The sequence below is a fragment of the Schistocerca serialis genome, chromosome 1, assembly GCF_023864345.2.
Source record: "Schistocerca serialis cubense isolate TAMUIC-IGC-003099 chromosome 1, iqSchSeri2.2, whole genome shotgun sequence".
Taxonomy (NCBI): Eukaryota; Metazoa; Arthropoda; class Insecta; order Orthoptera; family Acrididae; genus Schistocerca; species Schistocerca serialis.
The window spans coordinates 1,028,385,230-1,028,398,561 of NC_064638.1; the positions used below are offsets into that span (position 1 = coordinate 1,028,385,230).

General features: G+C 38.2%; 1 protein-coding gene across 7 annotated transcripts in view; it reads left to right on the forward strand.

Moving 5' to 3' along the window:
• The window catches only part of LOC126413773 (regulator of G-protein signaling loco), a 244,224-nt gene that overhangs the window by 205,401 nt on the left and 25,491 nt on the right, over positions 1–13,332 (forward strand). For all 7 annotated transcript variants that reach the window (XM_050083293.1, XM_050083294.1, XM_050083292.1 and 4 more), the window contains exon 4: positions 10,298–10,495. In XM_050083293.1, coding sequence (XP_049939250.1) covers positions 10,298–10,495 — 198 coding nt within the window. The remainder of the gene's footprint in view (positions 1–10,297; positions 10,496–13,332) is intronic.

Genomic DNA, 13,332 nt, shown 5'->3' on the forward strand with positions numbered 1-13,332 from the left:
AACAGTCCTTCATTTCCGTTACACATTTGATACTGTTCTGCACTTTTATACAGTCCACCAAATATTTGCACACTGGAACCAAAGTATTGGAATGCGTGTCGATGCTTAGTTGTCGGAAGTATTTTCAATTTTGATAGAAGTTCGCCAGGGCTGTATACTCTCCTCATCACCTGTATTTTGAAAACTCCTCCTATCTACACTTGATGGAAATTATATAGGAATGCTGGGTAATGGAGTTATCATCAATAACATCAGGTACACTGATGAGACTGTCTTACTTGCAACCAGGCTGAAAGATCTGCATGAACTAGTAAACACTGTTACTGAAGAGGGCAACACTGTGAGGTTACATTTAAATCTCAAAAAGGGCAAAATGGATAGTTGTCAGCAGAAACCAAAATGAAATTCAGGGCATTTACGCACACGGTAATTATGAGATTGAAAAGATTTATCATGTAAATATTTGGGGTGTCAAATCAATGATAACTGGGATGTCTCTTCAACAAATTCACACCAGAACTAAACAGGCCAGGAGTTCTTTCCCAAAAATGAAGAAAGTTCTTAATAGCAGCGGCTTAAGTATTACACTTTGCACTCACCTACTTTGACGCTACATGTTCAATATCCCATCCGATGGAGTTGGGTTGTGAACATTTACCACAGTATTTGGTAAGAAGTTGGAGGCATTTGAAATGTGGATGAATTGAAGGCTAATAAAGATACCATACCATCGACAGATAGTCAAAAATCTTGCAGTACTGCTGTCTACATATAAAAATATAGAAATTCTCAATATCATAAAGAGAAGAAATTTTCAGAGACTTTCACCATATAATGTGAAATAACAAATACCACCTGTTGCAACCAATACTTCAAGGAAGACTGATGGCAGCCATGGTCCACGACATACAAAATGATGTTGGCTAAAGAACTTAAGTCAGTGGTTTGGACTGAACACAAAATTACTGTTCTGAAAAGTCATGAATATACATTAGATCATGATACTGATCAATAATGCAGGATGAGTCACTTAGAACAGAATATTATAGCCCAACTTTATTAATTGACTGAAATTTTTTTAACAAGTGAACTTAGTATGTTACTCTAAAACTTTTTTGTGGGGGCAGGGGGCGGGGGTGGAGTTATAGGTGAAAGTAATGTTAGTTGGAGTGTTACAGGACATTACTGTTCAGAGTACCTGTAAATGACATGGTGGATAACATCAGAAGCCCCATGAAGGTGGTCATGGACAACATATTTAGGGGTGCCACTTTACCAGCAACTTTGAATGTTTGAAGAACTGTGGAGGGCTGACACTTTGTCTAGGGACTTGGAGGTGACCCTTAACATAAATTAATCTTTTGTATTCCAGGTAAGTAGGCAGGAAGTGCTATTACAGTTATCATTTACTGGAAGCAGTTACAGCCATAAAATATCGAGAGCTGCATGTTCACAGACATTTAAGCTGTAATGACCAAGTAAAACCAGTATCATAAGTTGAAAGGCAGATGTCGTAGGAATAGTCCTAAGGAAATATATTTCAAGCATGAAGGAGATGGCTTTCAAAAATTTCATTCAACCAATTCTTGTGTATTGGCCATCAATTTGATAGCTGTATCAGGTAGGATTGCTGGAGGAGATGGCAAAGATGCAAAGAAGAGATGTAATAATTTGATTAGTCACTGCAAAAATAACACAAGTTACTTATCCAGCTGTAGTGGCAGACAGTACAAATGAGATATGTTGATATTTTTTATTGTTGAAATTTCAGTAGTTCACACTCTGCCATAAATATTTTGTGAAATAACCATTGAAATTCCAGTTTACACAGAGGCTTACAGAGTATAACATTGGAATTGATGGAGATATAACTGCATCAGAATTTTCAAAAAAATTAAGCTGTGAAATGGGACAAATGAAATTACTATAGTGTGATAATTCAGATTGAGTTTCTGTTAGAGTTCACATGCATGTGACTTGGAGAAGATTCATGTGTTTAATCTTCCTACCAAGGAAAGTAAACGAAGGTTACACAGCATAATTTTAAAAGTAAATTAACTTCGTGAAAGTCATAATATTGTTTTTTTATTTCATTGCATTTTATCAGATACAGACAAATAAGTTTGTTTATTTGAATTTTTTCACACTAAAGCACAAAAAAAGTCAAAAGTGTTAGAAATAGTCAATAACAAAAAACTAGTGGAAGATTTTGTGAAATTGTACATAATAGAGGAAAGTGAAGCTAATGTGATAACCAAACTAATTTAAAATCAAGGATTCGACTGTGGACTAAAAGGAACAAAATCTTCGTATGAGAAAAAAGAAAAACATGAGTCAAAGTAAAGTAGAGCAATGAAAAATTCATGAGTCTGTGTTGCTTGAAAAAGAAAAAAAAACATGCAAATTGACTCACATTGTGTGGGAAACAATGACTTTATTACAAAATGATGCAGGAGAGTTAAAGATAATTTACAGAAAAGATAAAATTTTGACTTTGGTCACCACAGACTAGGTGGCTCCAGACAAGAAGCAAACCAACAGTAGTGATGTTTGTGATACACTTTCAGCAAATTAGTTGCCTGTGAACATACAAGAAATATTTGTAAGTAACTAGCAAACCCGAAAATGCTTTGAAGTTGCTATATACATATGGGAATTGGAAATACGTCCCAATTTCCTCCTTCCCCCTTCCTTTGTTCATCTCATCTTCCTCCCTCCCTATCTCTGTCCATCACCTTTCATCCCCCACCCCTCTTCCCCCAATCTCTTACACTACACTCACTCTCCACCCATCCCCTCTTCCGTCATCTCTGTCTCTATCCTCCTCCCTCTTCTTTATATCCATTTCCTACTCCATTCTCATATCCATTTCTTCCCCCTTTCTCTGTCCATTTCCTCCTCCAAACCCCTCCCTCTGGCCTTATTTATTCTTACTGCAAACAGGAATTGCATGGGAGTAGAAGTCAAAAGAAAAGGGTAATTTGGTTGGAATCATTAGTCTGTGGAGTGTGAGAGAGACCTTTCCAGCTGCTGAATGTGTGAGGATAGGAGCTTTAATCACAGTATTTTGCATGGTTTTAATAAACAAACAGGTAGGATTATAAAGTTGGGCATAAACATAACTGTCCTGTTTTCTATTAATAATGACTGTGAAAAGAAAAACAAAACCACACATTTTTATAGCACAACTTAGCATGTTCTTTCATGCAGCCAGTTTAACAGAATGTGTTTATTGTATAACTCTTATTCAGTTTGCCTCCAAAGGCTGTCTACTTTCCTTGTCAGTCACATGGACTCAACGATCTTGTAGTGGGCTGACATTGCGCATACATGAGCGATATTTCAACATCTCACTGGTGGCAGTTTTCCCGAAGAAGTAAATCACAATCTGAAATCAACTGAATGTTCGCAACACACCAAATTACCTCAGACTGACATCAATTTAATCTTTGCAACACACTAAAGATGTCATCACATGTTTGACCGTCTGTTTTGTTAACATTCCAGATTATTTTGTGCGTAAGCTCCAACTGACTGAGTCAAACTCAACTGTATCTGTCATTCTGGAGTCACACTGGATTTTGCTTGAGAAATTCTTATTCGATTTGCCTCCAAATGCTGTCTATGCTCTTCATTAGTCTCATTGACTTTGTGATTATATAGTTGGCCTGCAGTGTGCACACACCAACCAATATTTTGACACCTCATTGGTGGCATTTTTGCCAAAGAAATAAACCACAAAGTGAAATCAATTGAGTGTTTGCAATGCAACAAATTACCATGAACTGACTCCAATTCAGTCTTGGCAACATACCAAAGATACGATCAACACCGATAAAACACTGAAATATCACTTTCATTAGTATTCTTGTTCACAAAATATGAATACTCAGTGTAGAATTTGTTGCTATGAAAACATGCCACAGCATAACTTTTAAATGAATGTCACCTTTTTTGTGTGAAAACATGTGATAGCAGAACTGTCAAACCAACCATCACAATTCTTTCATTGGGATCTTCATATTAAAATACCATCCAAATTTTTTACTTTTCTGGTGCATTTTTCAAAAATTTTCTGTCTCACAAACCTTGCCCTGATAATTACAGAACAAAAAACAGTAAGCCAAATTGGTTGAATTGTTCTCAAGTGGTTGTGTTTCATATATGTGGCAATTGGTTTTTATTTATACAGATAATTTGAAATTTTTAAAACATGGCACAAGTATTTTGGTGTGTCATTAGGAGTACTGAACAATAGTAGAAGCAACTGTTGTTGTTTTAGCAGCAGTGTTACTAATAACTAAGAATGTGATTTAATGGTGACCATACTGTGTCATAATATTTTAACATTAATCCTTCAGGTAGTCACATGAATGAAATGAAAATTGTTTCCTCATCCTCCAGGACATCATCATGATGATGTTAATTATTTTGCTTTGTTGTACCATTTTGCATGATCTAACATTTACAGTTTTTTTGCCGTTTTCTCAGGTTGCCATGTTCTGATGTAAGTAAGAACTGGACACCAGTATATAAAATGCCCAGTAATAATAATAATAATAATAATAATAAAACAAGGTATCACATATTGTATTAATGTTTTACAATTTGCATTTTGTGTGAGCAGTACAGAAAAAGTATTTCAGTTTCTGTACATCCACATTAGTTTTGGGAGTTGCTTTGCCTGTTCTTCTAAACGTACATGTCAAATGTCTGAATATTGTTGCCCAACTAATAGGAACAAAACCAGAATATTCCAAAATACAAAAAAACCATCAAGTTAAATTAAAATTTTGTGTTTTATGGGCACAATAATATTAGATAACATTAGGACCAAATAAAAAGTTTACTGAGGCAGTAAAAAATTAATTTCTGTTCTCAGTTTCTACACTGAATGTTGTATATGGCTTGATACAGATTTTACTATATAATTATGAGTTAGATGCTGTGCAGCCTAATTCAAAGTGAACTACTGCAATTTTCAATTTGAACATTATAACCATTTCTGAATAATTACTAGTGTTTGCTGCAGATCAGCTAATCAGTCTTCAGGCACCAATTGCATTCTGCCCTAAATCTAACAAAAACAGTTTTACAATGCAATTGTAAAAGACAACTTGTTATTCATAAGCATCCTCTGTTCCAATCAGTTTTTCAATATTTGTCATTTATGTTCTTCTTTCTGTTGTTGTCAGACATTATATAAGCAGTTACTTACTTCAATCACAGTGGCAAGACACTAGTCTTACGTTTAGGAGAATGGCAATTCAAAATCCCATCTGCCTATCATATTTATGTTTTCTGTGACTACCCTGAGTTGCTTTATGCAAAGTCTGGGATGGTTTCTTTGAAAGCGACAAGACCAATTTCCTTTCCAATCCTTCCCCAGTCTGAACTCCTGGCTCATCTCTAACGGACTCATTACTGACAATTTGCTAAACCATAATCGTCCTTCCTTTAACCCTTTGACTGCTGGAGGCGCACCATCTGCTTGGCGCACTGAGCCGGCACAGCATGCAACGTAATCCGGCTACCTGTGCTAAGTGCCTGTCCCTTGGAGCTGCCGCGGGGACCAGAGCAGTTCGCACTGGTCAACCCGCCCTGTGCTGAATACTTATGGACTGATTACAACTTGTGCAGAGCCAGCATGAATTTTTGGAGACTTTGGGCAATAGTTTTTGTAAAGAAATCAAATTTGGTCATCTTGTACAACTTTATGCATTTTCTTAAGAATAATAATGAAAAGAATTTTATGAGCCATACTGAGCCAGAAAATTGTAGGTAAAATCAGCCAAAAAAATAGGCACTTGAAAAAATTTCGAAGTTTGGCTTCTTGCATCTCTTGGGTGAATGCGGTGGTGAGCATGAAACTTGGCATGTAGTAACCTAACAATTCAAGGTTCTCAAATATAAAGTATCATTTGCGTAGCTCTCTCCAGTACTGAATGAATTAAGCACAAAATTGAACATTTTGTAAAAAATTCGAAAATTCCATATTTTCGTTCTGATTTTGCTAAAAAACTATGTTCTATAAACCATTCCAAGCTGTGTAATTGGAATGAAAGTTGAGTGCAAAAATCGGGCCTGAAAACAATGTAAACTTCAGATTCACATATCTAGTATAGTGAATGCATGATGAAAATGAAATTTAGATTGCAATGCATTGATAGAACAAACGTATGGAATAAAAATTTTTATTCCCCTACTATTTCCCAATAATCTACAAATTAATTGAAAAGATGTTGATTTTTATGAAAAGATGAAGGCAACTTTGCCTTCTTTTCATAAAAATCAACTCAATATTTCTTATACAAATACCGTTTTCTATTAATGCCTCAAAGCTAATCTCATTCGAACAACCAATTTTAATCCCCCCCACAATCCCCAGAACAGTGATTTGATTTCCAGTATTGGCTAACAACAGAGGCAAAGTAGCAAGAAAAATCTCACTGAGAACAGAAATTTAACTTTGGCATGTTACTTTTCATTCATCAAAGGCTTTTGAAATCAGTATGGAAAACAGGTTTTGTACAAGTAGACCAAATGTAATCTATATTTGCACTACTATGGATGAAAGAATACAACTGTCTATGTTGCATGTTAGTAATTTAAATGTATTGTACATAGATTAATATATGGGTTTTGTTATACTGGTGCAATGTACTCGATGTAATTACATTTACCACAACACTGATGTTGCACCATCTCAGTCACTAAGTCCCTTCATTTGCCAGCAAACTATCTGATCAAAAATATCCGGACACCCCCAGAAACATACATTTTTCATATTAGATGCATTGTGCTGCCACCTACTACCAGGTACTCCACATCAGTGATCTCGGTAGTCATTAGACATTGTGAGAGAGCAGAATGGGGCACTCCGCAGAACTCACGGACTAAGAATGTGGTTAGGTGATTGAGTGTCACTTGTGTCATACATCTGTACGCATGATTTCCACCCTCCAAAACATCCTGATGTGATAGTGAAGTGAAAATGTGAAGGGACACGTACAGCACAAAAGTGTACAGGCCAGCCTCGTCTATTGACTGACAGAGACCACCGACAGTTGAAGAGGGTCATAATGTGTAATAGGCAGACATCTATCCAGGCCATCACACAGGAATTCCAGACTGCATCAGGATCCCCTGTAAGTACTATGATAGTTAGGCAGGAGGTGAGAAAACTTGGATTTCATGGCCGAGCGGCTGCTCATAAGCCACACATCACGCCGGTAAATGCCAAACAATGCCTCACTTGGTGTAAGGAATGTAAACATGGGACAATTGAACAGTGGAAAAATGTTGTGTGGAGTGACGGATCACGGTACACAATGTGGCGATCTGATGTCAGGGTGGGGGTATGGCGAATGCCTAGTGAACATCATCTGCCAGTGTACGTAGTGCCAACAGTAAAATTCGGAGGCAATGGTGTTACAGTGTAATCGTGTTTTTCATGGAGGGGGCTTGTACCTCTTGTTGTTTTGCATGGCACTATCACAGCACAGCCCTACAATGACGTTTTAAGCACCTTCTTGCTTCCAACTGTTGAAGAGCAATTTGGTGATGGCGATTGCATCTTTCAACGTGACCGAGCACCTGTTCATAATGCACAGCCTGTGGCTGTGTGGTTACATAACAATAACATCCCTGTAATGGACTGGCCTGCACAGAGTCCTGACGCGAATCCTATAGAACACCTTTGGGATGTTTTGGAACGCCGACTTCATGCCAGGCCTCACCAACCGACATTGATACCTGTCCTCAGTGCAGCACTCCATGGAGAATGGGCTGCCATTCCCCAGGAAACCTTCCAGCATCTGATTGAACGTATGCCTGCGAGAGTGGAAGCTGTCATGAAGGCTAAGGGTGGGCCAACACCAAATTGAATTCCAGCATTACCGATGGAGGGCGCCACGAAATTGTAATTTTCATCCAGGTGTCCAGACACTTTTGATCACTTAGTGTATGAAGTAGTCAGGCACTGTTTGAATAATTTTGCATCTGCTTCCCATCCTTCTTTTCGATATGGGCTTTAGGTTGGCTCTGGTGAAGTTAAAAATATAAATATATTTTTTTTACTTTTTTCGAATTCATACAGAAGTGTCAATAAATTTTCTCAGATTTAGTTCCCAATGATTCTTTGTATGTTAAGTGTCAACACAGGGTACAACACATAATGGAACATTGCAAGTTTTGCATTGGTATCTAGTTTCTCGGTGCACTTTGTTTAGTGCAAACCGCACATGAGCGTACTTTTCTGTGAATGTTCACTCACAATAATAGCTGGAAAGTGTCTCCCTGTGAATCGCAGAGGATTCTCATCATTGTAGCACTGTCCCCTATCAGCTTTTTTCCGTTCTGTAGCATATTTTTATACAGTACCCTTTACGAGAGAAAGGTGAAACTGTGCGAGTGCCATTTTTCGCCCTGTTACCGACTGGTGGAGAGAATGAGCATTTAGAATGCACAAATCCAGAATGTGGAAAAAATATTTATTGTACCATTTCACTGTCTTACGCACTGATCGCACCGAGCTCAGTTACATGTCACAATGGTCAACTGCACCCATACTCTAATTTTAATCTACAGTACACTGCAGTTTTTTTATTTTTTCGCCACTATTTCTGTCAGTCTTCTCTGTTTCAAACATTTGTGTTGTGTGACTTGTCAACATGCACACTTGTCTCTTATTGGACCACTTGATAGCAAGGATGTTGTCAGTGGACTTAAACTCAGTTTCTTCTGCAGTTTTGGTATGTTGCGCCTATTCTTACAAACAGTGCCACATGTGGCTGTTCCATGGTTGTGAAGCCAGAGGAACAGGTCCGGGCTGGAGTACCAAATAGAATACATATAGAATATGACCCTGTTCTACATATGGTCACATAGGAGTACCCACTACATTGCCACTTTTCCTTAAATTGTGGAACCCAATTTCTGTTGTTGCGCCTGTATATACAATAAAATCCAAACTATACCCACTCTGACAGTCAGACAGTACAAATGTCTTTATTCTGAATCTACTTCACTTTGTTGGATTAAATTGCTGAAAAGATAATATCGTTCTTTGAACAGCAAGAGACTTTCATCAATACAAAGCTTGTGATGTGGATGAAATGAATTATAAACTGTCTTATGAATTTTGTCAACAATCATACTAATTTTGAACAGACTGTCACCGCCAGTACTCGCAGAGTTACCACTGAAGTGCAGCGTTCTCAAAAGCAGACAAAAACAGTTTCGGAACATAATTTTGCTGAAAGCTGGTGTGTTCAAAAGTGTGTCTCTGGACCATTAATCACTTAATTTTAAATTCTTAACTTGGGACATTAGAAAGAAAATAGCAACAAACCAACACATTTCCTTAAATCCAGTGTCTTTCCACTTTGACAGTCATGAATTCACAGATTCTGGAAAATTTTTTCTGGTGTAAACACAAAAACAGATTTCCTTCATCTGCAATAAATTGCAACAGTTCTTCAGACATAAATACCACAAAAAATGAAAGAATGCTTGGGTCAGTATGTAGTTGACATTTGTGTCCTGAACTTGAGTCATCAAAGTAATGGTTTAACAGATGGAAATCGGTTTCTTTCCAGTCAAACGCATCACTTAAGTGCGCTCTTTTCCAAACCACTTCACTGTCACTTTCTGATTCCTCAGAGGAACTGCTGACTGTAATTCTTGCTCTCCCCTCTGATGTAAAGGGCTAAGAACTATAGCTTTGAGTGTCTGTTGAAGACTCATCACTGCTTGCAAAATCAGATAATTCACACTCACTGTCGCTCCTAGTGAGCGTATCCAGGATCTCTCTATCTGTGCAACTACAGCGACATGACATTTCTCTGGTAGAAAACTGACTAAAACACGGGAAGTGAAGACGAATTCTGCTAAGAAGGAACATAGCAACAAACACATACACACTCTTGAACTATACAGTCAGACTATCAGACTACTGAACATCTACTGGAAGAACAGGGTGGAAGGACAACTCTGTGTTTACATGTCCCTCGCGCTCAGGAGGCTGTGACTCAGCGCGCCTAAACTCATCCCTAGCGGTGAAGAGGCTGGTGGCACAATAGGCATCCTTAGCACTGCAGGGAAACCCAAGGGCTGCGCTTAGACACATTGGGCATGCCAGGGGAATGGCGAGGCATGACGAGTTAACATGTCCCCAGCAGTCAAAGTGTTAATGACAGGATTTGTGAAGCTTATGTACAGAATTCTGAGATTTATATTTTTCCTACAGTACTTTTTGTGTGTAATCTTAATGTAATCATTTTTGGTTTCTTTTTAGGCCCAGAAGCAAATTTTTGACCTTATGAAATTTGACAGCTACCCACGTTTCATCAAGTCTGAGCTTTATAAGGAGTGTTTGTTGAGACAGCTCTCAGGACAAGAGCTGCCGTACACTGGTGGTGAAGACCTAGATTCAGGTTTACAGCTGAAGCCCAAAGCAGAGGGTGATGGTTCACCAAGCGGAACACGCACCAAGGTAAACATATAGTGGAAGATTAAATTACTTGCCATGTGAATAGTGTTGTTCATGTTCCATTTTTTGATTATAACTACGAGGGTCATTCAACAATGACTTGAGGCTAGGGCTGAAAAAGCTTTATTACTATATAATCAATCAAAATCAATATTTTCTCCCTTCAATATAGTCACTGTTATGAGCAGTGCACTTGTCCCATCTTCTCATCCACTTCTGAGACATATTCCAATACATTTGTTGATAATTGCAGCCTTTGAGTTTGAGTTTGTTGTTCACAGTAGAATACAGGAAAAAGTTGTTTGGGGCAAGATCAGAGCTCTATAGGAGGAAGATGTTCTCAAATCCATTTGACAACCACTTCAAAATCACCTCTAAAGCCTTCAGTGTATTATTTTTGGAACTGAATCGACATTCTTTGAGATCCTATTTCACATTAGTATAAAGAAAAAAGTTGCAGAGGGCAAGAGCAGGACTATACAGGGTGGGGGACCAACTCTTGTTGAGCAGATTTTTTATCTATCCAAGTAAATAATTTTATCAATAATTGATTATTCTTGGCTGTATTTGTCATAACAGCTACTGCATCATAAAGCCACATGTTATGGTGCACCTTCCATTTTTCGTGTAGTTCCCTCCATTTCGTCTGGATATGATCTTTTATCAGTGTTCGCAGTGCTCTGCATTTCCTGCCTGATCTTCCGGAACTCGATGTGTGTACACGGTGCTACAATAACCAAAAAAATGTGTTCACTAAGGCCTTATTGGCAGATTTCTGGGCTCATGTTTTTTTTTTGGCCAAGTCTGCCCCTTTTGAACCTGCTTCTGTACTCTGTGTTTTCATTTCGTGGTTGTAACACTAGACGCAAAATTCATCAGCACTGTTGTTGGTTTTCTGCCAATTGTCCCCTTCAAAGTTGACACAATATTTCCATAAAACATCAACTCTGTTCTGTTTTTGAGCTGTTGTCAGTCTTCTGGGAATCCAGCAAGCTCGCGCTCATGACATGTTAAATGGTCCTTAAAATAGTGTGAGCACTTCCCACTGAAATTTTGAAATTTCCAGTATTTTTGTGAGTTTTCTAGCATTCACCTGAGAGTCCTCGTGCACGATTGCTGCCACAGAGTTGATTGTTGTCACTAAGGACTGTGGTGGAGGCTCTATCCCCTCCTTTCGCCTCATACCTCACTCTTCCACCTTTGAAAGCTTTATGCTGTTGGAAACATGCAGAACAAGACATTGTTGACTCGCCATTAGCTCTACATAGATCTTGCAGCATTTGTTTCCAAAGCAGTCTTTTTCAGCATAACACAAAATTAATTACAAAATGTTGTTTTCCACATTCTGGTATTGTTAACTTTAGAGGTGGCTCAAACTACTACCACATTCAAGATGCTGCTGCCAGAGAACGATTGAGATCAGACATGGGTAGTGCCTGGTGGCAGTTGAGGATACTTAGTTGTACACAAAGCAGCCACTAGGTGGCCATACAATGGTCTTTTCGATATGTTTGAAAATGGTGAGGATTAATGATACCACCCTCAGCCGTGTGTTTCTAAAATTTCTTAATTTAATGTGACCGGTGTGTGTGCTACACTGTGCCATCATCAGACTGTCAGTACCTAATAATTGGATCTATACCCAACTATCCAATTATTGGCTAATGAAGGACTGATAATGGTGCAGTGTAACACTGAAACCAGTTGCATTGGATAAAGAAATTTTAAAAACACGTAGCTGAAGATGGTACCATGAATCCTCACATACTGACCAGCCCTTGTCCCATGTCCCATAGGAGATGGATATATGAACATTTGAAAATTAGTTGCAGTCTTAGCTAAATAACCATCACATAAAACTTGTTTCTATTTATGTATGTATGAGGGAATACCAAAAAAAAACATAGAATTATTTTTTAAAAATATAGATTTTCAAATTCTTTACAAAACACCCTTATCCCCTTCAAAATACTCTCCATTACAATTAACACATTTGTCCCACCAGTGCCTCCACTGTTCCAAACATTTTTTGTAGTATCTTTAGGAATGGCTGACAGCCCCTCCCTCATTTTTTTGACTTTTTCAATGTTGTCAAATCAGTGTCCTTTCGTGCCCCTTTTCATGTGTGGAAATAAGAAAAAGTCACACGAAGCCAGATCAGGTGAGTAAGGTGCTTGAGACATGGAACCATGCCACTTTTAGCCAAAAACTGGCGTGAGTAAGGTATATGGGGCACGGAACCATGCCACTTTTTGCCAAAAACTGGCTAACAGAAATGGCTGTGTGTGTAGGTGTGTTGTCATGATGGAAGAACCAATCTCCTGTGTGCCACAAATCAGGTCTTTTTTGACAAACACCAAGCTTCAAGATAACTCACTAATCATTTGTCTGTTGACAGTTTGTGAGCACAAGCTCTCAAATTTTTTCATTATTTTCGTTGATTCGGGCAGTTGATGGATGTCCAGAACGAGGTTTGCCATCACATGTCGCCATTTTTAAATCAAGCAAACCACTCATACTCTTGAGTTTTTCCCATAGTGTCATCCTGGTAGGTTGTTTCCAACATTAAAACAGTTTCAGCACCATTTTTACTGACCAGAAAACAAAATTTCACACCTGCATGTTGTTCACTTAAATTTGCCATTATAAAAAATAAAACAAGAACAAAACAGCACTAACCAAAAAAAAATCACTGCAGATGAACAGAACAAGCAGGTGAACAACAGAAGCGGTACTGAACTGGCAATGAGTTGTGTTATGCACTTCAAGCGGCGGAAATGCATACTACCCAAGATCCGTCCATGGCAATGCCTTTCCCCCCATATGTATGAACAAAAATG